General features: G+C 44.4%; 4 protein-coding genes across 4 annotated transcripts; 1 reads left to right on the forward strand and 3 right to left on the reverse strand.

The window, feature by feature from the left end:
* Positions 1 to 649: 649 nt before the first annotated feature.
* LOC109477063 lies at positions 650 to 5,294 on the reverse strand. Its single transcript, XM_019778102.1, has 7 exons — positions 5,192 to 5,294; positions 4,607 to 4,736; positions 3,727 to 3,993; positions 2,714 to 2,808; positions 2,402 to 2,494; positions 1,467 to 1,560; positions 650 to 859 (listed from the first exon to the last, which is right to left on the reverse strand). Exons 1-7 carry the CDS (start codon positions 5,261 to 5,263, stop codon positions 753 to 755), a joined length of 858 nt encoding a protein of 285 aa, XP_019633661.1. The 5' UTR covers positions 5,264 to 5,294; the 3' UTR covers positions 650 to 752.
* Positions 5,295 to 6,549: 1,255 nt separating this feature from the next.
* LOC109477066 lies at positions 6,550 to 10,013 on the reverse strand. Its single transcript, XM_019778106.1, has 7 exons — positions 9,895 to 10,013; positions 9,284 to 9,413; positions 8,516 to 8,767; positions 8,292 to 8,386; positions 7,928 to 8,020; positions 7,472 to 7,565; positions 6,550 to 6,770 (listed from the first exon to the last, which is right to left on the reverse strand). The coding sequence occupies exons 2-7, from the start codon at positions 9,411 to 9,413 to the stop codon at positions 6,664 to 6,666; spliced, it is 771 nt and encodes a 256-aa protein (XP_019633665.1). The 5' UTR covers positions 9,895 to 10,013; the 3' UTR covers positions 6,550 to 6,663.
* A 3,949-nt stretch (positions 10,014 to 13,962) lies between these two features.
* LOC109477060 lies at positions 13,963 to 26,238 on the forward strand. Its single transcript, XM_019778100.1, has 8 exons — positions 13,963 to 14,065; positions 14,552 to 14,681; positions 15,551 to 15,768; positions 23,533 to 23,683; positions 24,259 to 24,359; positions 24,670 to 24,762; positions 25,308 to 25,401; positions 25,984 to 26,238. Exons 2-8 carry the CDS (start codon positions 14,552 to 14,554, stop codon positions 26,088 to 26,090), a joined length of 894 nt encoding a protein of 297 aa, XP_019633659.1. The 5' UTR covers positions 13,963 to 14,065; the 3' UTR covers positions 26,091 to 26,238.
* Positions 16,466 to 18,416, reverse strand: LOC109477031 (tripartite motif-containing protein 3-like). Its single transcript, XM_019778056.1, has one exon. It carries the CDS (start codon positions 18,373 to 18,375, stop codon positions 16,564 to 16,566), a length of 1,812 nt encoding a protein of 603 aa, XP_019633615.1. The 5' UTR covers positions 18,376 to 18,416; the 3' UTR covers positions 16,466 to 16,563.
* Positions 26,239 to 26,603: the final 365 nt, after the last annotated feature.

The following is a 26,603-nucleotide window of genomic DNA, read 5'->3' on the forward strand; positions in this document are numbered from 1 at the left end:
TGTTGTATGATAATTTCATCATTTCCTATGCCTAAAGGACCTCACAGTTCTTTAATCTACAACACAAGCAGATAACAAACACGAGGCTTGTTCCTGTGTTGGCTTACCTTTTGATACAGGGCTCTATCTAAACGGAATAAACATAATGATAGCGTTAGTGATTTTCCAAGTCTCAAATTTGTCAATGTAAAAATCAGGTGGTGGAATATTTCGAGTGAAACAACATACACATCTTGACTCATCTTGACTTTTTATTTCTTTTCACTTTTGTAGTACTTCTAGTGCATCAGACTGTTCTTTAAGTTTTCTAGAACGACTTTTTATGCCATATTTTAGCCTGGATTACAGACCCATAACACGCTAGGCCAAGAATTAGCCAGATCCTAGCTAAAGCTCGTGGATCAGATCCTAGCTAAAGGGTGATGTAATATTATTTCCTTGGGGGCATGTTGGCCAGACTAGAATTAATATGGTAACTCTATATCATAAACATATGCTAGCCCTTTTGTTATAGTAGTTAGGATGCTACGTTTTATTCTATACCCTTTTGGTACAATGTTCAATGTACCACGCACAACTGTCGTGTAATAAAGCTCTGTATGATATTCCATGTAGGTAAGGAGAGCAAAGAACAACACGACTCAATGGCTTTAACATTCTGGCAAATATTTTATTGTGCGTACTTGACAAAACGATGTTAAGAGGGCCAGACTTTCCCAGCCATGATGCCCCTGTATGTGTTATTCCAAGACTTAGGCCGTGGTCTCGGCACCGAAGTTCTCCTGGAACGTGTTGGTAACGGAGTCGATGATGGTGTTGGCGTCATCGATGTAGGGCTGGGCAACTCCACTCAGCTGGTCTGTGGGGGGGGGGGAGGAGGTTTATATTTTAACACCACTGCATCTGGTAAATGTTCGTACTTGTGTGGTCTGTGAGTGACTTTGAGCATTACAATGTACAACGTCCACCTATCTGAATGATGGATGAATGGATGAAAGATAACCATTGTACGTTTATTCTCATAGGACCAGAGACAGGCGGGAATGGAGGAGGCTGATGCCACCATAGACCCCGACCCTCAGCGGTATGAGTATGGGACTAGTAATTGGTAAGGTAAGGTATTCTCTTACGAGCTAATATATACGTACAATTCATATATAAAGCAGATTACAGTAGCTGTAGTATCTTACTAAAACTATACATACTAACGTCAGCTACAATGATATAGCGCAAATCAGTTTGCCAGTCAGAGATTGCGCGATTATTACACGCGATTCACTGCAAAAAAATTCTTACAACACGACTTAAATCATGCGTTAAGGTTCGGTCTCTTCCTTCGCATGCACAGTGTACCTTTACGCGTGTTTAAGAGGTTCGAGCAGTGATTATCGCAGACGTTTTCTAAAGTTTTGTAAAACGGGACGCTCTGTCGTTACGTCACACGACCGCATAATATATCTACGTACCGACGGTCTCCTGGAAAGTGGTGCTGACGTTGTTGACGAAGTTGGTGGCGTGGTCCACGAGCTGAGCTCCCACAGCGGTGGCGGCGTCAACAAGCTGGCAACGGATGGAGGAGAAACACACGACGTTAGGTGAATCTAACATTTCTTAATTGATTTGATTGATTGATTGGATTTATTGAAATTGCAACAGTGCAATACATGCGGAACAGAGGCAGCTGTTGCTGGTGTTGTGTCCCGCACATAGAAACGAATACTGGACAGACAATACTCATTTTCACTTGAGTCTTGTAAGGAAAGTCGTGTAAAGTGCCTTTCCCAAGGGCACAAGATCGGTGGCATGTCAGGACTCGAACCCGAGACCTCTTGATTCCGAGTCGCGCACGGCATGCTGACGTTGCGCCACACGACCCCACGACCCCATTTCTTAATTCACTGTCCATTACACAATAGCTAGTCAGCGTTTTCCTCGAACTTTTAAAGGTGGTGGGATACATTTTATACATGCATTCTTTCTCTCGTGATACTTTAAAACATCTACTTTATGGATCGATATCCTATAGCTACATGATTAACAGTAAGATATTATTATGAGTCTAACTCAAGATAATATAACTCCATTTCATAATAAAATTGCGCCTGATTGATTCAAAAGATTTAGATTACTCGTGTTCTACCTGAACTACAAAGGGATTTGAAAAATTAGGAATCTTGTTTTCTTCGAAATTTGGACCACAGAGGACTTTACTTGTAGCTTTGATGTTTCCAGTCTGACCTTTTGATTCGGACTTGGATTTATGTTTCTATGATTTCTGTACCTATGTTTATGTTCATGTTTATGTTTTGGTGTCTTATAAGCCCATGTGGGCTGGGCGACAAAAGTCGCAAGACACGTAAATAAAAATTCATTAATTCATTCATTCAGGTAGCGGCCTTACCTGGTTGAAGGACTGGGTGGCGGCGTCCACAACGGGCGCGAACAGCTGACCGGCGGCGGCGGTAAGGTCGTCAAAGAACCCGCGAGCCCTAGCCTGACGTTACAGCAAAAACGAAAAAAATGTGAACACTTTGTATCAACCATATCTACAAATATTAATCCTGTCTTTTGATACACAATATGCAGTCTTCGTATTTTATTTCCCAATATGCCTCCATCTTAAAAGTACCAGCAAAAAGATAGACTAATATGTTTCGCCCCTGTGGCGTCGCCAAAAATGCCCAGATCTCTCTAGTTAGCAGACGGGACTCACCATCTTGCTGAGAGACTTGGACAGCTGCACCTTCATCATCTGAGCGCGCTTCTTCATCATGACCTTGCTCTTCTTGTTGATGGAGGCCACGCCGACTGAAAAATCGAGGATAATCATGATTATGGACTACGAGAAACAACCAACGTAATGCAGCATGTTCGATCAAGGTGTGAGTAAAGATGTGATTCAGTGCCGCGGTACCCTGGGTGCCAGCCAAGTTTACGGGCCGCTAACCGTTTCCTTCGGCAGCCAGAAGCCCTTCGCCCGCAAACCTAAATTACCGCTGCGGTGGAGTTGAGCCCGCGAGGAGTATTCGGCCCTAGTAGGGCCAGCCTAGCCTGGGTTCCAGACCCATAGCACACTGGACACAAATATCTCAGTGAGCCTGGGTCTGGTAGGGTCAGATAGACCTGCCACTCGAACGCTCAGTATCTGAGCGTAAGGCCCCATTGGTGGCACAGCAGGAAGCAATTTTACACCTCTGCTATGATTGGTTAAAGAGTCCCAGCTGGATCTTTGAATCTTCACCAGCAGATGAGATAAAACTGTAGATAAGGTGTATTTTGTCCTAATGTGTTAGAGGACTGTTACCTAAACAAACAGGAAAGCCTGGGTTGTACACTTCTTCTACTGTTAAATTAAGTTTTGCTGTTATTTTGGAAAATAAACTCCAAATACATCTAGAAAGTTGACTGGTTAATGATTAACTGTTGAGCCCAAGATTGTCTCCTACCGACCAATGGTGATACCATGTAACAGGCTACCTGTGGTGTGAGGGGTCATCAATCACAGCTTCTCCTCCTTATGCTCGAGAGCCTTTCCTAAGAGACCCTGCCAGACCCTTGCACACTGAGATATTTTGTGTCCAGTGTGCTTTGGGTCTGGCATCCAGGCTAGGCCAGCCAAATTCCCCGGGGCTAGACTCCCCCGTAGCGGTAATTTACACCAGCGGGCGAAGGGCTCTTGCGGCCCGGAAAACGAGTTTGGCTTCCAGGGTATTGCCGTGGCTGTACCTCTGGTAGCGGGAACAGGGTCGGAGCTGAACAGGCCCTGCATGGTCTGGGTGAGGGTGTTCTGAAGGGACTGGATGGTCTGGGCGGCGCCCTCGAAGAGCCCCATGATGCCATCGTGGAAGATCTGCCCGATCTCGGTCTGCAGCTCGACCTGGCGCTTCTTCCCGCTGACCAGGTCGGTCAGCGACTCGCCCGCGCCCTGTATCGCTTCTCCCACTAACTGCTGGGCGGCCTGGCCGAGCACGGGAACGTAGGTGTCGATGAGGGCTGGAGAGGATGAAAGACGAAAAAGAAGGTGAAGGAGGAGGAGGAAAAGAAGAAGGAAAAGGAGAAGAAAAGGAGAAGAAGGAGGATTTTATTGCACGGCAATCGTACGCGGTACAATCATACTACAATGTATGGCAACAACAACTATTGAACATAGTACAAAAACGGAGCATAGAATAAATTCAACATCCTCATTACTGAAGTACATGTAATACGGGCTAGTATAAGTCATTTATATAGTATAAAAGGTGAGGCATATTCATGAACAGTGCAATGAGAAAGTTCATATTGAAATAGACTTTACAGTATACTCTTGAAATAGTAGACTATCGTTTCAAAGGCTGTGCAATTTGGCTATACCAGGGGAGTTGGTCCGGTAAATTCATTCCATGAAAGAAATCCCATCTTTAAGCACACACTACCATAAGCAAGCGTAAAGGTACACGCGACGTGGAAACTTTACGCATGCTTAAAGGCGTGCTTAAGGAAATCTTTTTTTAGTTTTTAGTGAGAGGAGTACAGTTTACCGCTCCCTGGCATGTTATCTCTCTATTTGGCCAATTCCTACTCTTTCCAGCCGCTTCTGAAGCCTGATAGAGGCTAGTTTACTTACTTTGTGCGGTTTGCTGGGCTGTGTCGATGATGGGATCGAGCAGAGTGGTCTGCACGCCGTCCCACAGGTCACTCCAGAAGTCAGCACGGGCACAGGCCACCAGGGCGAAGAAAATGATGAACTTCTTCATCTACAAGGTGAGTCAAAATAAGAGTCAAAGTAGAAAAACATATTTTACAATACTATATTAGTTTTGTTGTTGGAAAAGGCACTTAACACCTATTTCGTCGCCTCACTCGACTCAGGTGAAAATGAGTAACTAGCTTCAGTTAGGGATGTCCTCTCGAAAGGGACGTAAATCTAGATGTCCCGTGTTTGAGGAGAGCCACACCTCGAGCACCGCGCCGCTTATCTAAAAGAGCAGGGGTCCTTCTCGGTGTGAGTGGTTCAAATCTTACAGTCTGGTCACAGAAGTCACAGAAAGAACTACTACTCCATGAATCAATGTGAAAAACCCATATCTTTGAAGAGGTGATAGTCACCTGTTATGTCGATCCTGCCACATGTGTTAAATCTTCATAAATAGTGGGACGAACAAAGAAAGACCTACTACTGTATGAATCAAACTGCGAAAAAACGGCTTACCTTGTATGAATGTCCTGAGTCGATCCTCACGATAGAACAGTCTGCAGGTTTGTGATACAGACCTCCGCACATCTACCGTATTTATGTCTGTTGTGTGAGACAGAACAGGTGATAATCAGGATGTGACATCCTTCGCGGGGGAGGGAAATGATGTTTGTCTTTACACAGTGAGGTAAATCGGAATGTTTATCTATGTTTATCTTCTAGAATTCGTCAAGGCTGACGTTAGATGTCGTCACATCATCTGATGAGTTTTTTTATTCTATACCCTTTTGTTGAAGAGAGATGCTGGTTTTGACGATCAGAGTATGGTCCGTTTCTGTTTCATGTGCACGACTGTTGGTGTTCCACATGGGATGGTCTTCGTACCTAATCCATTTTGTTGTTGTATACAAAAACTATTCTGAAAACTTTTACGCTAGCGTGTGTTCTACCGGCGATAGCTTCCGCCGGATCCCCGATGGCCTCGCTTGTAGGATGTATACGCACAGATAAACGAACTGATATCGAGTAGGAATGTTCCGGAGGATTAACTATTAACGAACAGATATCGAGTAGGAATGTTCCGGAGGAACAAACACCATTGACGAGCCCTTCGTGATGATGGACTTTTCTACTCTCCAAGCAGAGGTTTGGGTTTTGGGGGTATTTTTAGCGTGTTTTAGGCTTTTTTATCAGGGTTTCTCTTTTGCACTGAATTTTTTTCCCACCAAACGGAATTTTCTAGGAAACAAAGGGGTACAAATCGGTGAAACAGAGTACCTCTGGATATTTGCACTGCATACTGACACGTTTGCTACTACGGAGGCAAATCACCCTTCCAGTCTTCAATACTTCATTTCTCATGAGGAAGTTTCACGCTGAAAGCTTCTTTCATAGTGGAACTTCATCACTATGGAGCAAGCTTTAAGCTTCATTGTGTATGTTATTTCTATATCAGACCAACACATAACAATTTAGCCGCTTCTCAGTCATGAAGATCTACAAACTTCTAAATATGAGGCTTCGAACGTGGCAACCTGATATTATGTGGGATAAAAGCGACCAGAATTAATATGGTAACTCTATATCATAGACTTATGCCAGTACTTGTTTTAGTCTTATTCTATACCCCTTTTAGGTACTACGTGTGACTGGTTTTATTGAACGTCCAAAAGGTAGTATCACAGAAGCCCTTGACAGGGGGACTGAATTGCACTGATCTTTTACAAACGTACAGCTACTGTAATACTAGTGCACTATGTTCAAAACTTGTTACCATACATTGCACCCCGTACAAATGTGGTGCAATAAAGTTCTGCATGCATGATATTCCATGTATATTTATACAAGACCAAAGAACAACATGACTCAATGGCTTTGATATTCTGACAAATATTTTATTGTGCGTACTAGACAAAACGATGTTAAGACCCAGAGGGCCAAGCGTTCTCAGTCATGGTGCCCCCAGTATGTGTTACGTAGGCTAAGACTTAGGCCGTGGTGTCGGCACCGAAGTTCTCCTGGAACGTGTTGGTAACGGAGTCGATGATGGTGTTGGCGTCATCGATGTAGGGCTGGGCAACTCCAGTGAGCTGGTCTGTACGTAAGGGGGGAAGGTTCATATTGTAACCTCACTGAATGTGATAAAATGTGCGAATGTGAGCTTTACATTTCACACGTACCGTCCACCTATCCGTCCAACGATGTGAAATGAAAGACGTTTACTGTACATTTATTCTTACAAGCTAAGTACAGGTGATGTACATGTAACAAGTAGAGGTAAAAGTTACAGTAGCCGTAATAGCTTACTAATGTGAACTGCATTGGCACAAATCAGCAGTTTGCCAGTGAGAGAGTGCGTGATTATTACACCCGATTCACTGCATGCGTAAAGATGGCCGTTTCTTTCTTCGCATGTACCTTTACGCATGTTGAAAGTGTGCTTAAAGATAGGGGTTCGAGCAGTGATTTTTACATACGTTTTTTAGAGTTTCATACGCTCACGCCATATCTCCAAGCAGATTCTCTGGGTGACTGCAATACAATATTAGCCTGGGTTCCATACTGGTTAGTTTACGTCCGCTGCCACAGTCGCTACCACCAAGACTGTGGGAGCGGACGTAAACTAACCAGGATGGAACTCAGGCTAATGCGGTATCAAATTGGCAAGACAGTATCCAATTGGCCAGGCAGTATCTAATATTGTGGGGCTGCAAATGGTTACAGGCGGCCAATATACTTCCCTTGCCCTACAGGATCTGCCTGGAGATTAGCTCACGACGGCAAATGTGTACATACCCACGGTCTCCTGGAAAGTGGTGCTGGCGTTGTCGACGAAGTTGGTGGCGTGGTCCACGAGCTGCGCTCCCACAGCGGTGGCGGCGTCAACAAGCTGGAAACAGAGGAAGGAGAAACATTAACTCACTGCCATCACACAGCAGTCAGCGGTTTCCTTTCATTTGACACATTTTAGGCAAACATTCTCTTTCTCAAGATGCTTTAAAACATTTCTTTACGGGATCCTCTAGCTCAAAGATGAAGTGTAAGATATCATGAGTCTAACTAAGGACTTTATTATCAAGAGTGGTCGTTTCACACCTGCTAGATTCATAAGATTTACATTACTTTACTCGTGCCCTACCTGGATTACAAAGGTATTTGAAAATGTAGGGATCTTTGGGGTTGCCCGCCTTGTTTTCTTCGAAATTTGGAGTCGACTAGTCCACAGAGGACAGAAAGTTGTAGCGGCCTTACCTGGTTGAAGGACTGCGTGGCGGCGTCCACAACGGGCGCGAACAGCTGACCGGCGGCGGCGGTGAGGTCGTCAAAGAACCCACGGGCCTTAGCCTGACGTTATAGCAGAGAAGAAGCAAGGTGAAAACTTTGTATCAACATTTTCAACACTACACATCATGTAGCATTTAATATTTGTAAGTCTACTTATAAATATCAATCCTATTTGATGTACAATTTACGTACGTAGCCTTTCTACTGTATTTCCTAACATGGCTCCATCTAAAATGTAGAAAAACTTTCACGATAAGATATGCTATTAGTTCCGCCCCTATGGCGTCGCCAAAAATGTCCATATTGCTTTCTAGTTATAAGCGGGGCTCACCATCTTGCTGAGAGACTTGGACAGCTGCACCTTCATCATCTGAGCGCGCTTCTTCATCATGACCTTGCTCTTCTTGTTGATGGAGGCCATGCCGACTGAAAAAATAATAATAGAACCATTGTTTCCAACAACCAGCGACGTAACGTTGACGGAGTTGAAAGATACGTTAGAGCTATTTTGCCACAGAAGAACTGTTACAAATAAAGAGTTACAAGTTCTCTCACCCAGCATCTTCTTGGAGCCGCTGAACATGTTGGCCACGGTGTTCTGCAGGCTCTGGCTGACCTCCTGTACGGCGCCGATGACCACCTGCTCCAGCCACTGGATGCCCTCCTGCAGCAGACCCACGATGCTGTCGGTCAGGCTGCGCTTCCCGCTGACCAGGTCGGTCAGCGAGTCGCCGGCACTTTGTACCGCTTCTCCTATTAACTGCTGGGCGGCCTGGCCGATCACGGGCACGTAGGTGTCGATGAGGGCTGGAGGGGATAGAAAAAGACGTTAACGTTCATTGCGGCACGACACTCGTACGCGGTACAATGTATGACACTAGTGAACATAGTACAAAAACGGGGTTTAAGTCTGTGATGTAGTATAAAAAGGTGAGGCATATTCTTGAACAGTGCGATGGGAAAGTCTATCCTTACATTCCTATACATTCAAAACTCTTGAAAGAGCCTTTAAGTTTACAGTCTACTCTTGAAATAATAGACTATCGTTTCAAAGGCTGTGCAGTTTGGATAGATAGATAATGCAAGGGGATGCGCTAAATGCACTGCACGAAAGTCTTAAAGCATACCTTAAACATACGTAAAGGTACAAGCAGTAAGAAACGGAGCCTTTACGCATGCTTAAAGGCGTGCTTAAAGAAATCTTTTTTTCGGAGTGAAAGGAGTACAAAGTTTACCGCTCCCTGGCATGTTATCTCTCTATTTGGCCAAATCCTACTCTTTCCCGCCGTTTCTGAAGCCTGATAGAGGCTATAGGTTACTTACTTTGTGCGGTTTGCTGGGCTGTGTCGATGATGGGATCGAGCAGAGTGGTCTGCACGCCGTCCCACAGGTCACTCCAGAAGTCAGCACGGGCACAGGCCACCAGGGCGAAGAAAATGATGAACTTCTTCATCTACAAGTCAAAATAAGAGTCAAAATAATAATATCAATATTTGTATAATTCTGTATTAGTTTTGTGTTCTTGGAAAGGCACTTTTAAACTCCTATTTCCTCACTTGACTGAGGTGTAAGTGAGTTCCTAGCTTCGGTTAGGGACGTCCTCTCGAAATGGACGTAAATCCAGAGGTCCCGTGTTTGGGAGAGCCGTGTGGCTCGAGCATGCCAAGGATCCCACTGCACTTATTGAAAAGAGCATGGGTCCTTCCCGGTGTGAGTGGTTCAAACATCACAGTCTGGTCTCAGACATCTTTGACGAGGTGATAGTCACCTGTTATATTATGTCAACCCTTCTAATCTCCAAGCAGATTCTGTGGGGCTAGGTGAGTATCCATTGGCAACCCCACGTGGTAAATCTTCATAAACAATTGACGACGAAAAGTCACAGAAAGAACTACTACTCCATGAATTAAACTGCGAAAGAAAACACAGCTTACCTTGTATGAATGTCTTGAGTCGGTCCTTACGATAGAACTCTCTGCAGGTTTGTGAGACAGTCCTCAGTACATCTACCTTATTTATGTCTGTTGTGTGAGACAGAACAGGTGATAATCAGGATGTGACATCCTTCATAGGCCTAGGGAGGAAAAAATAATGTTTGTCTTTACACAGTGAGGTAAATCGGAATGTTTATCTTCCTAGAATATCGTCAAGGCTGACGTTAGATGTCGTCACATCATGCGATGTTTTTTCTTTAATTCTATACTTTGAAGTTAAGATGCTAGTTTTAGCGATCAGAGTAAAGCCCATTTCTGTCTCATGTGCACGACTGTTGGTGTTCCCCATGGGATGGTCTTCGTACCTAATCCATTTTGTTTGATGGTCAGCGAGTTGCTATCACTGGTGTATCACATACAAAAAAAAGTAGGAGGCAGCAAAACGCGTTATCAGTTTTCTGAATTAACAAGGCGTATTATAGCAATGATTTAAAATCATCGCGATGTATTCGTTAGAATTACTACTGTTGCAAGCAAAAATTCCTCACAACCAACATTTCTTTTTCACGGGCTTTTATGTATGATCCAACCTTGTGACACACACAAACATAATGTCAGCGTCGTATAAATCTGATGAACTAATAATCAATGGTTCAACTTGTGGTATCGCATTTTTTGTGAATAAAAGTTCATCAAGGCCATACTGCAACGTTTTACTGTACCATCCGTTATTGTTCGAGGTCACCATGACTGAGCAGAAAATCATTTGATCAGTCGGGTGGGGCATCCTATGTCATTCACCTTCGACCTTAGCAAGGAGGTTAAATACTTATATTTAACCTCCTTGACCTTAGTAATGTCGTCACTGACAAACTTTAGCAATTCATTCAAACATGAAACCCAGCACACGTCTCTAGGACTGAGCCTTGTTGCTGATACTATCATAGTGTAAATAAGTCGAAAGAAAGGTCTGAAAGCCACCACAATAAGTCACAAAATTGTCTTGTTTTGAAATCTTTTACTCAAAGGTGAATGCATTACGATGACAATGTTAAAATGTTACTATTAACACAAACATATATTGAAGGCACTGAGCGCTTCTAGCTCTATTTGAGTGATGTTTATATCCGTCAAATAGATATAGAAGCCAAACATTACATTTCCGTACTCATATATGTATATATAGTAATTAGTTATTTGTTATTTAGAACATCCGGTAAGGGGATGAGGTGCACTGTATAAACCACTTGATTATTGTTGATTTGTTTGTCTGTGGCGTAACAAAATAAATTGTAACTTTAGTGTACGTCACATTGCCCATGTCCTTAGTGTGTTCCTAACAAAAAAACTTCCACGTTTTTGTGTATTCCTCCCATCTGTTGAGGCGTCCTTCATTCGGACAACATTCGGACAAGTTTTCTACCGGCGATTGCTTCCGCCGGATCCCTGATGGCCTCGCTTGTAGGATTTACTTAGTATACGCACAGATAAACGAACAGATATCGAGTAGGAATGTTCCGGAGGATTAACGATTAACGAACAGATATCGAGTAGGAATCAGTTCCGGAGGAACAAACACTGTTGACGAGCCTCATGTGATGATGAAATAGAAATAGACGTTTACAAGGCCTGTGACTTGTCACGTGGCTCTCTAAAGTTGTCCGGAAAAACTGCTATGATGGGCCCATTTGCACAACAGTACAGGTTGCTCAGTTTACGTCTGGTGACAACAGTGGGTGAAATATTCAGAAAAGACCACATACTAAGGGCAGGTGTCCCTAAGAATGTGTAATACAGTGGAAGCCGCTTATTTGAAAAGCCAATTTGTAGATTGTTTGTCTACTTACTTCCTGTCGACCCTCAATTAGATATCTATTTTCAACTTGGTCATAGACATTGCTTGTAACCTGTCTTAGCAATGGTATTCATTTTTGTAACACTCATCGTCAAAAGATGACACTTGAAAAGCAGACGTTTGTCTTACTCAATTTTAGTCATCGATACAAGATCTCGTCGATGAAGGTTAGACGTCGACATCCAGGTAATACGATACGCCAAAAAGCAGTTACTCAAGCAACTGGATATGATTTTGAAAACGTCAGACGTTTCAGATACAAGATCTCGATGTTGTATCTTATTGCAACTCGTTTCCGTCGATGCTTGTTTCTTTAAGCGATGGTATCGTCGCCAAAGGTCTGCTGGTACTGGTTCTGGATGGAGGCCACAATGGTCTGGGCGTCCTGGATGTACGGGTCGGCCACGTTCAGGATGTCCTCTGTGGCATTGTCATGGTTAAAAAAAAACAAATTAACAGGTACCAAACAGCGGATTTTATCGGTACTGCAGTGATATTCAGGGAGCCTCCCCTAACAGGTGTGTGGAGGTGGATTTTTTCTGTCAGCACAGTCCATAAATAAATGTTATTATCTATCAGTGAATCTAACAATCGATAGAGCACTTGGCTGATCAATGTTATAATCAAGTAATGCATAGGATAAGTTTTAATACCTACGTCTTCATGTAACAAATTTCTTGGCAGTAATGTTTAACACTGTATTGTGGTTAGCCTCTGCCAGGCTTCGGGAAGCGATAGGAAAGGGTTGAAAATTGCCAAGTAGACAGATGATATGCCAGGGGAGTTGGTCCGCGCTAAGAGAACAGTTTGGGAGTGGCAAACTGTCTTGTAGAGGCTATATTGGAATCTGCAGGATCGTGGGACGTAGCAGCTGGGTACACGTTGTGTGAGATAAAATAAACCATGTATAACCTTGGGTTGGGTTGTCCTATTAAACAAACTTATGATTAGAATTCAAATTTCACTGCAAAAAATGAAGCGAAGAAATGCATGCTTAAATGTGCGGTTTCTTCCTTCACGTTTGCCTTTACGCATGCTTTAAGATGTACTTGAAGGAAGAGTTTAATGCAGGCAGTAAAACATAGTAGAATATTCCTGACAGCTTAGTCGATGGTAGGGAGGATGCCGTTTTCTGTCCCATCCAGTTTTTCTGACATCCAGCACCTAGCAAAAAGTTTCTCACATACAGCCCAAACGTTTTCATGTTGACTAAATTGTTTCTGATGTTTCTTACAGTGGTGGAATCGGGCATCAAAACTACGGTTTGTTGCCCAATGGAGAGGTAAACGCATACTAAGATGAATATAACTTTACAAAATCGATAATCCCTTCAGTTGAACAAGACATTTATGATCTAGAGTTTAAGAGGAATTCATGATAATTGATAAATCGGCTACAAGCTATTGACAAACTGATTAAAAGTTCTAAACAGAAACTATGTGGCTCAAGATGATTGTGTGTGCGAGATGTTGGTCAGCTTGAAGAATGAATATTATATTTATATATTTATGACATTATTACAAGACATGGTGACGGCACCATGCCACCAACGCTGACAAACGCATGAACTGACAACAAACATACTCATTTTCCCCTGAGTAAAGTGACGAAATTCGTATATCAATATTCTACATACAGCTACGAGTCATCGGTTGCTGTACATCATACCGACAAGGACACATGAGCTACTAACTATGTTGCGTCCGGAAAGACCGACTGTGAAAGTAAACAGCTGTATTTGTCCTCGGATGTCGGCCCGATGGCGTGAGGTACGGCACCGTTGCGTCAGGGCGAACTTTGGACGGTCGGCACAAACGTTGGTTAGGCCACACCATGTAATTTTTATGGATGATGTCCGCGCACGCATTGATATTGGCATTCAACAAGAGATTCCGCTTGTTGTAACAATGACCAAAGAGTCACGACAGTGGGATAAGGAAAGATGTGAATAAAGGAAAGAAACAGGACAGGACGACAACTTCTGTTCCACTGATTTATTGCCGTTTTCGTGACGAATAAAAGACCTGTTTGTTGTTACACTGTGTTCTGTCATTCAATTTGTGTCCTAACATTTGTCATCCCTTAGTATATTTCAGATCTAGGCATCTTGCTTTGTTCGGCCCTTCTTGTCTTTTTTTTGCGCTCTCGCACTTAGATTTAAGGTCTCCAGTGGACGTCATCCATAGAAATTACTTGCTGTGGCCTTATAAATGTAACCGCCGGAGAAATGGGCAGCTTTTGGCGGGAATCTGAACCGTGAGACAGGCCGATTTCACTCTCCCTCTCTCTCGTACGAAAGCGAACTATTTGGACAAGGTATTATTTACGCAATACATAAACTGCAAGCATTATGTTGCATAGAATGAAATAGGCATCCAATGCATAGAATAATATATATAGGCTTCCAATGGCATTTCAGGGCGGCAAAACTGGATATTTTAATGTCAATTTTCTGGACATCGTTTTAATGTTGTAAGTTGAAACAATTCTTTACCATATGGCTGATATCTATCGGACAAAAATCCATGGGTGTTCATGGGTGTTACAGATTTCCTCATCCATAATATTTTTACTTTTGCCGTCCTGAATTGCATTGGATGCCTTAAAATGGTCGTCCCATATGTGCAGACACACGGCTACCAGACAATTTTGAAATGAAAGAATGATCGCATTTCTTCGTTTGAGCTACATAGCCTAGAATGCTTTCCATTGCTTTGCTTGCAAGAAAATAGCCTTAAAGCTTGTGGACACCTTGTTCATTAGTGATGGCATTCATAAGGATTTTACCTTCCCGTCCTACAGATGAAGACAGTGCTGGTACTATGCGCGCTCTTCGCCTGTGCGAACGCGGGACTCATCTCGGGTCTCCTCGGTACAATCCACGAGACCTTCATCGACCCTCTTCTCGGCTCTGCACAGCAGACGGCCCAAGGTACGTACTGACTACGTCCCGCTTTAACTGAAACTGATTGCATTGCTAGAGCTGTCTTTGCTTCTTCTTAACTTGTGGTGTTCTCAAAACCTCTTCAAAGTTGTTTGTCACAGTACTGAAACCTATATATAGCAGTGATGCAATTTTCTGGCCATTCTTTGTAGTAAGTTGAATCAATCCTATCTCACAGCATACTGATATCTGAGAGTCAATATGGAATGTCACTGACGGACACTGTGCTTGTTTTGTGCCGTAGGCTGGTTCTAGCTATCATGGGTGGTGCCCAAAAAACTAAAGAGAGACTTCACGTAGTTTGGGGGCTACTCCAAATGCAAAAACTACAAAAAGTATAAACTGATGACGAAAATGTGCTATATATGAAGTGGTAGTAAATGTCAACATCCAGAATATATCCTCATCCAGAATATTTTTGTTTTGACGCCTTTAAACTTGCCATATGTGATCACACTACCAAGTTTCAAGTTTATTTATTTATTTCACCTCAGATATACAGATCTGTTTTTGAGATATCCCTGGGCACACACATTTAAAAATACAGTCATGAAAACTACAACACAATAATATACATGTTTAGAGTTAAAACGTTAGATCCAACACAAACAGGTATCTCATCTAGAGCTTTCGACCAATCACTCTGGTCTTCCTCAGGTCTGGGTCAGTCTACTTAGCAAGACCAGGTCGAAAGCTATACGTGAGATAACGCTTTGTGTTGGATCTGAAGTTTTAACTCCAAACATGTAACTACCAACACAGATTAACTTCTATGATACAATAATATACAATGTTACAGGCACATGCATAGACTTGTATACCCAATGAAATCATACCTGTCTCTTCCTACCCCACAGATCTCCTGGAGACCTACACGCCCATCATCGGCCAGACCGCCCAGCAGCTGACCGGCACGGCGGTGGAGACGGTCGGCGGCGTGCTGACGGACTGGGGGTGGGTGGACGAGCAGACCGTGCTGGAGACCGGCGCGGCGCTGCAGGAGACCGTGGGACAGACCATCGACGGGATCGGGGACGGGCTCAACACTCTGGTGTCCGGCAGGAAGAGGAGACAGGTATGGTAACCTGGTATCCAGTCTATCGTAGTTGGTGCGGGTTTTCTCCGGGGCTGCTGAATCTCCTCCCCGCCGGCCTGAACGAGGTTCCCCCGGTAGGCTTTTCACGGCGTGCCAAACTCTATTAGCAGAGCTCCTGCAGGTGTAAAACTCCTGCGGGGCGGTCTGTTGTACTGGGCGGGGGAAAACTTATATGAGAGCCCCGGAAACAGCCTGCCCCAACCACGATAGACTGGATACCAGGTTACAGGTATCGTAGTGAGTGCACACACATACACAAGTGTGTTTTGTGGCTATAGGGTACTAAAAAACGTAAACTGGAGCTGATAATGGGTAGTAGACACATGTTGACTGTAAAATCGACTATCGATGGCGTCGACGAGCTCAACACTCTGGTGTCGGGTAGAAAGAGGAGACAGTTACAGGTTTTTGTATTGCACTGCATTGAATGACAGTACATGGTGACGGCACACTCAAGTTTTGTACATATTTTCATGCCACCACCAAAGCTGAAGACGCGTAATGTAAATAGAACTTGCATTTCTGTCTGTTTCCAAAAAAAACTTTTGACCATACTGTAAATCGTACAAAGCAGCTGTAATATAAGCAAATATATGTCGGAAATTGAAAAACAAATATTGGAAAATGTACTTATGTCGTAGAATGACAAAATCAATTCCAAAGGAAAAGAATTCTAGAAAAAAATGAGAAGAAATGAAAATGAAGAGTCCGCCAGTATTCGCCATACTCTTTAACAACAACCAAGTCTTTTAAGTTTCACCTCACTTAGATTATTCAGAAGTTCTGGAATATGCTGACGTTACACTCCACACAGTCAGTTACTACCAGCTGTCCCTGTCTTGCCATGGCAACAGCCCAAGGCCCCTTCATGCCTATAGTGATGTGTTTGAGAAATTTCCCTGTCTTGTCAAACATCTCCACACGGCTGTTTCCCTTGTCTGCCACGATGATGTTACCTGCCCCGTCTGTACAGATGCCACGGGGATCCTTCAGCTGACCTTCACCACTTCCCTTACCTCCAAACTGGAACAGAAACTGCCCTTCGTCGTTGTACACATAGACACCATGATTGTCTATGTCTGACACAAGAATGTTCCCCTCCCCGTCCACAGTGATGTACCGTGGGAACTTCATCCCCTGCTGCTGACCTACAGTTCTCACAAGTGTCCCATCTGGCCTGAACACCAAAACTTCACCTCGTCGGTTGTTCTCGTCTCCCGTGGCTTGTGTGATGAGGATGTGGTTCCTCCTGGTGTCCACGGCAACTCCTCTCATCCACCCTGTCTTCTGTAGGTCAAACTTCCTCTGCGCCCTGCCCTGTTTGTTGTACTGCACAGCAAAGTTAGTAGAGTCTGTGTACCCCACCACCCACAGGTTCCCCTCCCCAGCCAGGGCCACATCAAGTGGGTACATCTTCTCTTCACCTGACACGACTGTTGGGAACTGTCGGACAAATTGTCCCTGCAGGGTGAAGACTTGGATACTCTGATTCCAAACGTCTGCCATAAAGATCTCCCCTTCATCTGACAATGTAATACCAAATGGAAACTGTCCCGTTTCTGATCCCCGTCCACCAAATGTCACCTTCTGAGGCTGATGCTTCTGTTGCCTTTGGTTACCATGGTGATGACCTGTGCCCCTTGCTGCTGGTGCTGCTGGGATTGGTGCAGATGGGAGAGACTGGACCGTCACATGTCCCAATACTGGCACGGGGGTGTCTGTGGGCTGAAAGACAGCAGGCTGGGTTTGTACAGGAGTTGGTGCTGCTTTTCCTCTGTACTTTCCTACCACCTCTGTCAGAGCGGTTTGCTGACTGAGAAACTCGACCCCTCCCTGCTGCAGTTGTTGTTCTGCTCGATCACAGGCAGCAGACAGTTCATTGATATCTGCCAACAATCGGTCCCTTTCAGTCTGTATGCTGTCCAAGTTTTTTGTGTGGTTTTCCTCCGATTCAACCAAGAGATGGTCTTTTCTCTGGGTGAGTTTCTGCACCATTTGGTTGTAGGCCTGAATTATGCTGTTGTCTCTCTGCTGTTTCTTTTCGTTGAGGGTTTTCTCTTCTTCCTTCAGACTTCTGAGGAAGCTTAAGTAACTTTCCATGATATTTCGTCCATCATTGATCAAGGCCTGGACTGTGGAACTCCTTTCTTGTGCAGCTTTTTTGACAGTTGTTGTGAGATGATTGTCATGAGCCTCTTCAAAACACTGTTCGCAAATTGGAATCTGACATTGTTTACAGAACTGTCTGAGCATCTCAGAAGGGTGAAAGCTGCACCTGTTTGCAGACTTGAGTTGTTGTTCCCTTGTTTCCACTGACAGTGTAGTCTGCTGTTGGAATCTTTCACACATATTTGCTGCCATGAGATTGTCGGGCAATCCTGTGACCCCCTGGGGTGGCAGTGTGACTTGTCGACGACAGATTGGGCACTGGAAGGTCCCTCCCCTCCCAGCAAGGTCCTGTAGACAGTCCTGACAGAAGGTGTGCTGACAGGGCAGCACCTTGGGCCAGGTGAACAGCTCCAGGCAGATGCTGCAGGACAGTTCTTCACGGATTTGTGTCCCCAAGCTAGACGGTGCAGCCGCCATTTTGCTGTGTTTTTCAAACCCGTGACGTCTGAGCCGTCTAGAGTTTCAGTTAGGCCTAGGGAAAACAATGTTGTGTTTCTTGTTAGAGTCGTGAAAAAAATTATGGTCAATGGGTAGGTTAGTACTAGTCTTTTTTTTTTTTGTTTTATTTTTTTTATGTCTATACGGGTCCAACTGTACAATGCAGTAAATTAGCAATTGAAAGTAAAATACTTGCATGAGGGCATTTTACATTCAACGTCAATGTTTAAAAAACACGTTTTACAACGTTTTATCACTCAGGTGTCAGATCATGGAGCTAGAAAAGGTTGATCCGCTCAAAAAAGTATTTATGTCCCGCGCAGGTGGGGTCCACCCAAAAAAAGGGCTAGGGTTGGCAGTTTTTTCCAGGGTCGGTCGGGAAACAGGAAACACAGCATTTTTTCCTAGGCCTTGCGCACCTCGGCTGAATGGCATTTGTATTCAGGCCGTTTGTTTACACTGATCAGGTGTTTGACTTTACCTGGCAAAGTAAACAATGCTCTAAGCTTAAGGTTTGTGGCCTTGGCACAGAAAGAGTGTGTGTTTAAGGGCCTTGCTAATTTAATAATCCAAGCTGACATTCACTACATACACAACTTTTTGCAGCATTCAGGTGACCATTCACCAACCTCATTACTGAATATTAAATGTCTTGTGCTTCATATATTCATGCCCCAATAGGGCTAAATGCAGTAATTAAGTTAGCTCCAAGAGAGTAATAGGAAAACTATGCTATGTTTTATATACATATATTACCTAAAATATATGGTAGTATGATTTACATCTTCTCTCTTCTTGAGATATTTGTGGACAAATTTACATCCGTGAATAGTTACATCAGGTTGGTAAGTCACTGAGTAAAGAGACTCTTTTTACACAACCAACTCTTTTATTCACAGCCAAAGTTTTGTTCAACTTTCATGACCAGGTATACGTAGATAATGAAGGCAACTTTTTCCAAACTTTTTTATTTGCACGCTTGCGTCAGTTTTATGATTCCATTCCCAGGGGATGCCATCCATGTAATCAAATCAACTTGGCCTTACCCACAGAAATGGCAGCAGCAAGAGCACGAATGTTAATAAATGATATATATTTATTGCTCGACAGTTGTACAGGGTAGACTTGACTTGACTTATGTCGAGTCCTGGTGTCCCTGGCCTCGAGACAAAATGGCTGACCAACACTCCCTATCTTCCATCACTTGACCCAAGTAGTCCACCTCCAGGCCAGTGTCTCTCCTTAGGCAGTCTATGTAGGTTGCAGCCGGTCTGCCGGCCTTCCTCCTCCCATGCTTGGGAGTCCACAGTACCAGCTCGGCCACAATCTCCTCTCTGCTCCTATGACAGTGTCCTGCAAACCTAAGCCTTCTTGATCTAATTTTGCTAGAGAGTCTTGGTAGGTCGGCGTAAAGGTCCCTGTTCGTAACATGCTGTGACCAGTGGATGTTGAGTGCAGTTCTTAGCAACCTCGTATAGCATCCGTCCAACTGCTTTTCTAGCTTGGTGGTTAGAGTCCATGCCTCGCATCCATACAGGAGGACTGCCTCAACAGTCGAGAGGAAGAGCCTCACCTTCAATCCACGTGAGAGGTTCGATCTCCAGATGTTTTTCAGCTTGTTGCAAGCTTGCCAGGCTGCTGCTTTCCTTGCAGTGATGTCCCTTGCTGTGCTCTCCATTCTAGACCCCAGGTACTTAAAGTCCTTTACCTCATCTAGGTTGGTACCATCATTTGTTGTGAGGTTGTATGGAGCCGGAATGTTGAAAGCCATAAACTTTGTCTTTCCAGCATTCATGCGAAGACCGACTTCTCCCACTGAACTCTCCACACGCCCTAGCAGCACTTGAGCTTGTTGGATTGCCTCCGACAGAAGCGCTATGTCGTCAGCGAAATCCAGATCAGTGACTACCTTCGGGCCCACTCTTCTGCTCCTCCTCTTCTCTATATGCAGACCAAGCTCTTCCTCCCCACCCTCTATAGCAGCCCTCAGTGCATAGCCAAGGACTATCACAAAAAGGTATGGAGCAAGTGTGTCCCCTTGCAGCACCCCTGCGTACAACTCAAAGAGCTCCGTTTCTCCATCCGGGGTGATGACCTTCGCCTTTGTGCCCTGGTACATACTGGCTATGGCTCCCACCAGCTGCTCAGGTATGCCATATGCTCGAAGAATCTTAAGCATCTTGCCTCGGTGTATGGTATCAAATGCTTTCTTAAAGTCAATAAATGTTATTATTGCAGTCAAGTTGTAGGTCTTGATACCTTCAATCAATCTGCGGAGTGCCAGAATATGTCCCACAGTTGATCTTCCCACCCTAAAGCCGTTCTGATTCCTTCTCAGATGTTTATCCAGAGCCGGTCTTATTCTGTTAAGAATCATTCTATTGTATGTCTTGGCAACAATAGAGCTCAGGCTGATGCCTCGGTAGTTCCCTGGAAGCCTGAGGTTCCCGGATTTTGGTATGGGCACAATGTTTAAGGTACTCCATTGTGCCGGCTTCTCACCCTCGCACAGTGCCTTGTTGCAGAAGTCCAAAATTATCCCGTCCAGATCTTTACACCTTTTCAGCACTTCAGGCGGAATCCCATCCTCACCGCTACTTTTTCCCTCAACCAGTGACTTCCTTGCATTCTCATATTCTTCCCTATCAAAGGGGCCCACCTTTATGTCTAGGTCTTCCAGGACAGTTGGAATCTCTTCATCTTCATTTACTATGTCTGGGGGGTTTCCAAGGAGGTTCTTAAAATGGCTATACCATCTTTCCAGTCTCTCTTTTTGTGTGTTCCCTTCCAGCAAGCTTTTCTGTCCCTCATTCCTGTTAGTTATCTCTTTTATCAACTTCCAGCTCTGCCCATGTCTGTTGTTCTCATGTGACATTTCAACCTTCCTAATTTTCTGTGCAAGATCTTCCTCTGCGACTTCTGTATATGTTTCCTCTAGTCGTCTTCGGGCTTGTTTGAGTTCTTGCCTGTTCTTTTCATGTCCATTTTGTAAGAATATTTCGTACGTTTTGTTGACCTCATCCCTGGCCTGTGTCACTCGTGGATCACTGGAGTATTCTGCTCTCTTTTCTCTTTTCTTGACAGGGATCACTTCCTCTGCTGCTTCCTCATTTGCTGTTATAAACCTCTCATACCTCTCTGTCGCGGTTTCACCTTCTTCGTACAAGGGTTGGAATCTGTTGCATACTTCTATGGCATAGCACTCCTGAAGGTCTGTGCTCACTCTGAGGGCTCCCCAGTCATACCGTTTCTTCCTTGGTTCAGCCTTCTTCTTTCTCAGACTGAGCCTTACTCGAGCTGAAACAATCCTGTGGTCAGAGCCTACGCTCGCAAAAGTGCTGTACGCCTCTGCGTTTAGCATACTGTTTTGCCACTTCCTACGAATCAGAATGTAGTCTAGTTGGTACCTATTTCCTCCCGGGCTCATGTAGGTCCACAGTTTCCCCGCTTTCTTCTGAAATCTTGTGTTACAGATAATCAGGTTTTGCTCGCTGGTCAGCTCTAATAGCATCCTGCCATTTCTATTAGTTTCACTGTGTAGTGTGTACCTTGCCTCTTCATCTCCTAGCCTGGCGTTAAAGTCTCCCACAACCATCAGGAGATTGTGTGCTGGGACAGACTGTATTGCCCTCCTGAGACCATCGTAGTGCTCACTTATGATGTCTTCATCTGCTACGTTGGTAGGGCAGTATGTAACTATTATGGTCGTTACTGGATTTCCCTGGAAGCTTACAATCAGTATTCGCCCGTTGAATGGAGTCACCTTTGCCAGTGAGTTGAAAGCTTTCGTGCTCAGCAATATCCCCACCCCGCCAACTGCTGCACCAGCCAGGTTTCTACTTGCTGTCGTAGTTATTAGGGTGTTACCATGTATGCTTTCATACCGGGCTTCATCCTCATGCACAATGCGGTGTTCCTGTATTCCCAGTACATCAATGCCTTGTATGGCCATATTTGTTGACAATTCCTCTCTCCTCTGTGTCTCCTTGATTGTCCTTACATTCAGAGTTGATATAGTAGTTATAGATCTGCAGTTCACCATTCTTCTCTCCCTGCCAGAACCATAATCAAGCCTGCCCCTTCCTTGCGGATTTGGGGGTAAGCCGTCCTGTGATTTCCTTGAATCCAGTTCAGCAAAGAGAGCTTGATTAGGGACTTCAACCCTAGTGTTGTATTGCCTTGCCATCTTGTCTTTTCCATTGCTATATAACTACTGTGGTCGCAACTCCTACAGCATGGTTTTTCATGTGTGTTTTCCTTCACGTAGTCCAGTGGCCGTTGTAGGTAATCCTTCAAGGCACCTACTTCCGCCCTTCACCGTCTCCATCCAGCGATGAAGTCCAGCACAGGTCTCAGGACTCCCTGCTTGTGATCACTGGCCGCCATTGTCAATCTTGACATGCGCCCTCTTGCCGCAAGGAGAGTAGAACTCAAATGCGCCTGAGGTAGTGATCTACCTCAACTTTCAGGTCAAGGGTCACAATATTGTAAATTGTAGTATGGGGAGAAAACAGAATAAACATCTGATAACTCATAAACAAAAGCTGGTAGGGGTGGGAGGGGGGCATACTCACTGTTGGAGATGCTTGTCACATTATGTCTGACTAATACACAAAAACCAAAAAAGGAACTCAAAATAACTTTAAGCCCTGTCCAAACTATCCAGCAATGTTGAAAAGCTGGCCATTTGGGACTCCCCCACTGAGGATGGCATCAGATTCTTCCCCAGTGCTGGGACATCCCCAAAATGGCAGCCATTGCTGGGCGTGACCCTTGACCCCTCTACAGGGTAGAATGTATGACAACAATGGCAATGTGATCATTACACTAGTCTATTCCTTGAAACTATGACCACATAAATATGAACGTAAATGGCGTATTGACATGGTGAACGTTATAATTAAACATTTTTTGTCTGTCACAAATCTTTCTTTTCTAAAGGCGCCAGATACAAATTGGCCTAGATACGTAGATGTGGAGTCGGGGCATTGCATAAGTAGATTGAAAATGTCTATGCTTGTCTTTGGCAAAGGTTTACTAGATTTACGTGTGATCATATTCATTTCGTTTATCTACAGTGTAGGCTGGACATGTCCTAAGAAAATGATATTCATCTTCAACACGTTTTCATTGTAGCTTGAGTTCCAGACTGAGATCGGGCAGATCCTGCATGATGGAGTGATGACCCTGTTGGAGCACACCACTCAGACCATCCAGAACGTGCAGCAGTCCCTCACCACTGCCGTTAACACTCTGTTCGCGGAACCGCGGCCCGCCACCAAGGGAAGTGAGTACAAGGAAAAAACTTTATCCACACATTATCTTTAAGCCCCCGTCACACATAGCCGAATATGGCCTCCCGAACACTGCCGAACTCCCCACAACAACGGCTCGGAGTAGGTTGGGCAAAGTCGGTTGTGGTTGGCAACTGTTCGGCTGCGCCAACCAAATGTTTCAAAATGTTTTAAAACATTTTTGAGTGGGTGGCAGGCTGGGTCATGGTTGGAAACTGGTTGGCTAGTGGTTGGCAGTAGGTCAGCAGTGGTTGGGGCGTGCTAGACAGTCAAATTCGGGAGGCGTGGCCTAAATCTGGACAGACTGCTTCCAACATACCACTAACCTCGGTTGGTGGTCGGTGGTCGACCGGGAGAAGGTTTTGATTGTGTGAGTGTGACAGATCTAGAAGATTTACATTTCTGTACATAAAGTCATTTCCAAAATCATTATCCGAAGACACCAATAAGATACTAAATAGTAACTATTATCTAATGAAGACTATCGTGCATCCAATACTTTTTACATAGTCTTAGCCGTCCTGTTGAACTACTAACCAGATATGTCATATCACATATTACCTTCCAGTCCGTGCGTCTATGAAGGGTATCCAGCTGATCGGGCGGCAGGGACTGGAGTACAAGGCTAACATGCTCCTCAAGCAGCTCGCTAACGCCGTCAGCAAGGAGGTGGGTCAAATTCATATTCGATTCGTATCAAAAGTTAGGCGTGGACTAAATCTAATCAGGCATCTTCCGACCTTAAGCCAACCTCGGTTGGTCCGTGATAGGGGGTGGGGGGTTCTCAGTGTGTGACATACAGGGGCTTAACGTAACGGTTCTCTGGAAAAACCCTCACTTCTTTAAGAAAACAATTCTAGCAAGTAAATGTTAGAACCCCTAGTTCTCTTGCACACTTTAAAAATAAGTTGATGACTAGATCAAGAGTGTACTGAAGATCTAGTCTGCGTTATACTAACCACTGGTTCCTTCCCACCAGCGCCGTGCCCGCGGGTTCTTTGACGACCTTGCCGCCGGCGCAGCTGCGGTGTTCCAGCCCGCCATTGACGCTGCCGCACTGGCCTTCAACCAGGTAGGGTACCGCAGGCATACATGTACACGGGGGAATAGCTATCCTGTCAATAACACAAAATTTTGCACTGTTGAAAGAATCATCATCTCAATAACAGAAAACGTTGCACTATTGACAGAATGCTGTACTATAATAACAGAAAATGTTACACCATTGACTGGATCATCTTGTCAATGACAGAAATTGTTGCACTTTTGAAAGGATCATCCTGGCAATAACAAAAAATAGCACTATTGATGTTTCACTATTGACAGTATCATCAATAGTGCTTTTTTTCGTGCAAAATTTTCTGCTATTGACGTGATGATCCTGTCAGTAGTGCACATTTTTTACTATTGACAGGATCATTCTATATACAGGCGGCCCCAGCCTTTACACAGTCTTTATACTACTCTATTTTACAACAGTTATCAACCGGTATAGACATACGATCTGCTTTTCCTTTATATCCGCTTGTATACACGGATAATACTTGATGATGTTTTTCAAGTCACTCACTTCTGACATTGAATAATGAGGTTGATAACGGAATGGTGTGATTACAGCTTGTTGACGCGGCCACCACCGTTGGTCAGCAGGTCCTGGACCACGGCACCGCCCTGGTCAACAACGTGCAGGCTTCGCTGCAGCAGACCTACCGTGAGTACAGACCTCTCGGCTCAGAGAGCGAGACTAGTATCTACCCTATGATTGTGCTGATGCTGCCCATCTTGGTCACCAGACCTATTTTAGCTTCCGAGTCTATATCCTTTCCTATCTGCGGAGACGTTATAGACTCGAGGGCTAAAATAGGGCCCCAAATAGGTCTGGTAATCAGGTTAGATTCTGTTATGCACTACTTCTACCTCTGGAACCATATGAATGTACTGTAATATCAAGTTGTGCCCACAGCTGTGTTTTGGAGATTAGGTACAGGACACTGAATGGTAAAGGAAGGTTAGAGGAAGTGCAGTTTTGGCTTACAACAGAAGCTCAGTCGTACATCTATTTAACATTGTGGCATGGCAAGGCATAGCCTGGATGCCAGACCCATAGCACACTAGGCCCAAAGTTATCCAGTGTGCGACGATAACTTTGGGCCTGGTGTGCTATGGGTCTGGCAACCAGGCTAGGCAAGACATTCCTATTCACTATGTCCCTTGCTGCAGTACCGCTAAAACTCGCTAGTTGACGTCTGTGAAAGTAATATATGTTGTTTTTTCAACCATGATCATGCCACAGAGGACATCCTGAACGTGGCCGACCCGTACATCCAGGACGCCCAGACCATCGTGGCCTCCATCCAGAACCAGTACCAGCAAACCTTCGGCTCCGACACCACCGCTTAGAGTGTACAACACTTGCGTGACGCGTCATCACGCGTTATCTGTGCGCCATGACGCGTCATCTGCCGACAGTAACCTGGAAATCGTGACCACAAAGTGGACTCACAATGACATCAGACTAATCACATTGACTAATAAAGATACTAATATCCCATGCATATTGTATTCTTTCTACGCATTTAGTTGATACTATATTAGGCCACATTGACTCCATTATATGGATGACATTCGCGCGCGCATCAATTTTCGACCGTTTGAACTCCGTTTCCAAAAACATGTTGCGACCATACTGTAAGCTCTATAAGAGAAGCTGCAAACCTATCAATCGATATTGTAAAGGTGTATGCATTCAACAAGAAGAGCCCATCATTGGGACTACTTTACAAAGACATTCAGATGTGCTACCCTCGGACCAGCCGAGGCTAAGTAGTAACCCCATTAATTCTATCGGTCTTGTGGTCTATGCTGTAGCAAATATAGTGCTTTAGTATTCATGAAAACATCTCCACTAAAAAT

This window comes from Branchiostoma belcheri, unplaced genomic scaffold, assembly GCF_001625305.1.
Source record: "Branchiostoma belcheri isolate BF01 breed outbred unplaced genomic scaffold, Haploidv18h27 scaffold4, whole genome shotgun sequence".
NCBI lineage: Eukaryota > Metazoa > Chordata > Leptocardii > Amphioxiformes > Branchiostomatidae > Branchiostoma > Branchiostoma belcheri.

Bases quoted from the DNA above. Each gene is read 5' to 3' on its own strand.
- LOC109477063 (XM_019778102.1), bottom strand. From the start codon at position 5,263: ATGTGCGGAGGTCTGTATCACAAACCTGCAGACTGTTCTATCGTGAGG. The intron at 4,737-5,191 runs GTAAGCCGTTTT...CTCACCTTGTAG, and splicing joins ACTCAGGACATTCATACAAG to ATGAAGAAGTTCATCATTTT. The intron at 1,561-2,401 runs GTAAGGCCGCTA...ATCCGTTGCCAG, and splicing joins CCACCCAGTCCTTCAACCAG to CTTGTTGACGCCGCCACCGC.
- LOC109477066 (XM_019778106.1), bottom strand. From the start codon at position 9,413: ATGAAGAAGTTCATCATTTTCTTCGCCCTGGTGGCCTGTGCCCGTGCT. The intron at 8,021-8,291 runs GTGAGCCCCGCT...CTATAACGTCAG, and splicing joins CCAAGTCTCTCAGCAAGATG to GCTAAGGCCCGTGGGTTCTT. The intron at 7,566-7,927 runs GTAAGGCCGCTA...CTCTGTTTCCAG, and splicing joins CCACGCAGTCCTTCAACCAG to CTTGTTGACGCCGCCACCGC.
- LOC109477060 (XM_019778100.1), top strand. From the start codon at position 14,552: ATGAAGACAGTGCTGGTACTATGCGCGCTCTTCGCCTGTGCGAACGCG. The intron at 15,769-23,532 runs GTATGGTAACCT...TTTTCATTGTAG, and splicing joins CCGGCAGGAAGAGGAGACAG to CTTGAGTTCCAGACTGAGAT. The intron at 24,360-24,669 runs GTGGGTCAAATT...CCTTCCCACCAG, and splicing joins CTAACGCCGTCAGCAAGGAG to CGCCGTGCCCGCGGGTTCTT.
- LOC109477031 (XM_019778056.1), bottom strand. From the start codon at position 18,375: ATGGCGGCTGCACCGTCTAGCTTGGGGACACAAATCCGTGAAGAACTG.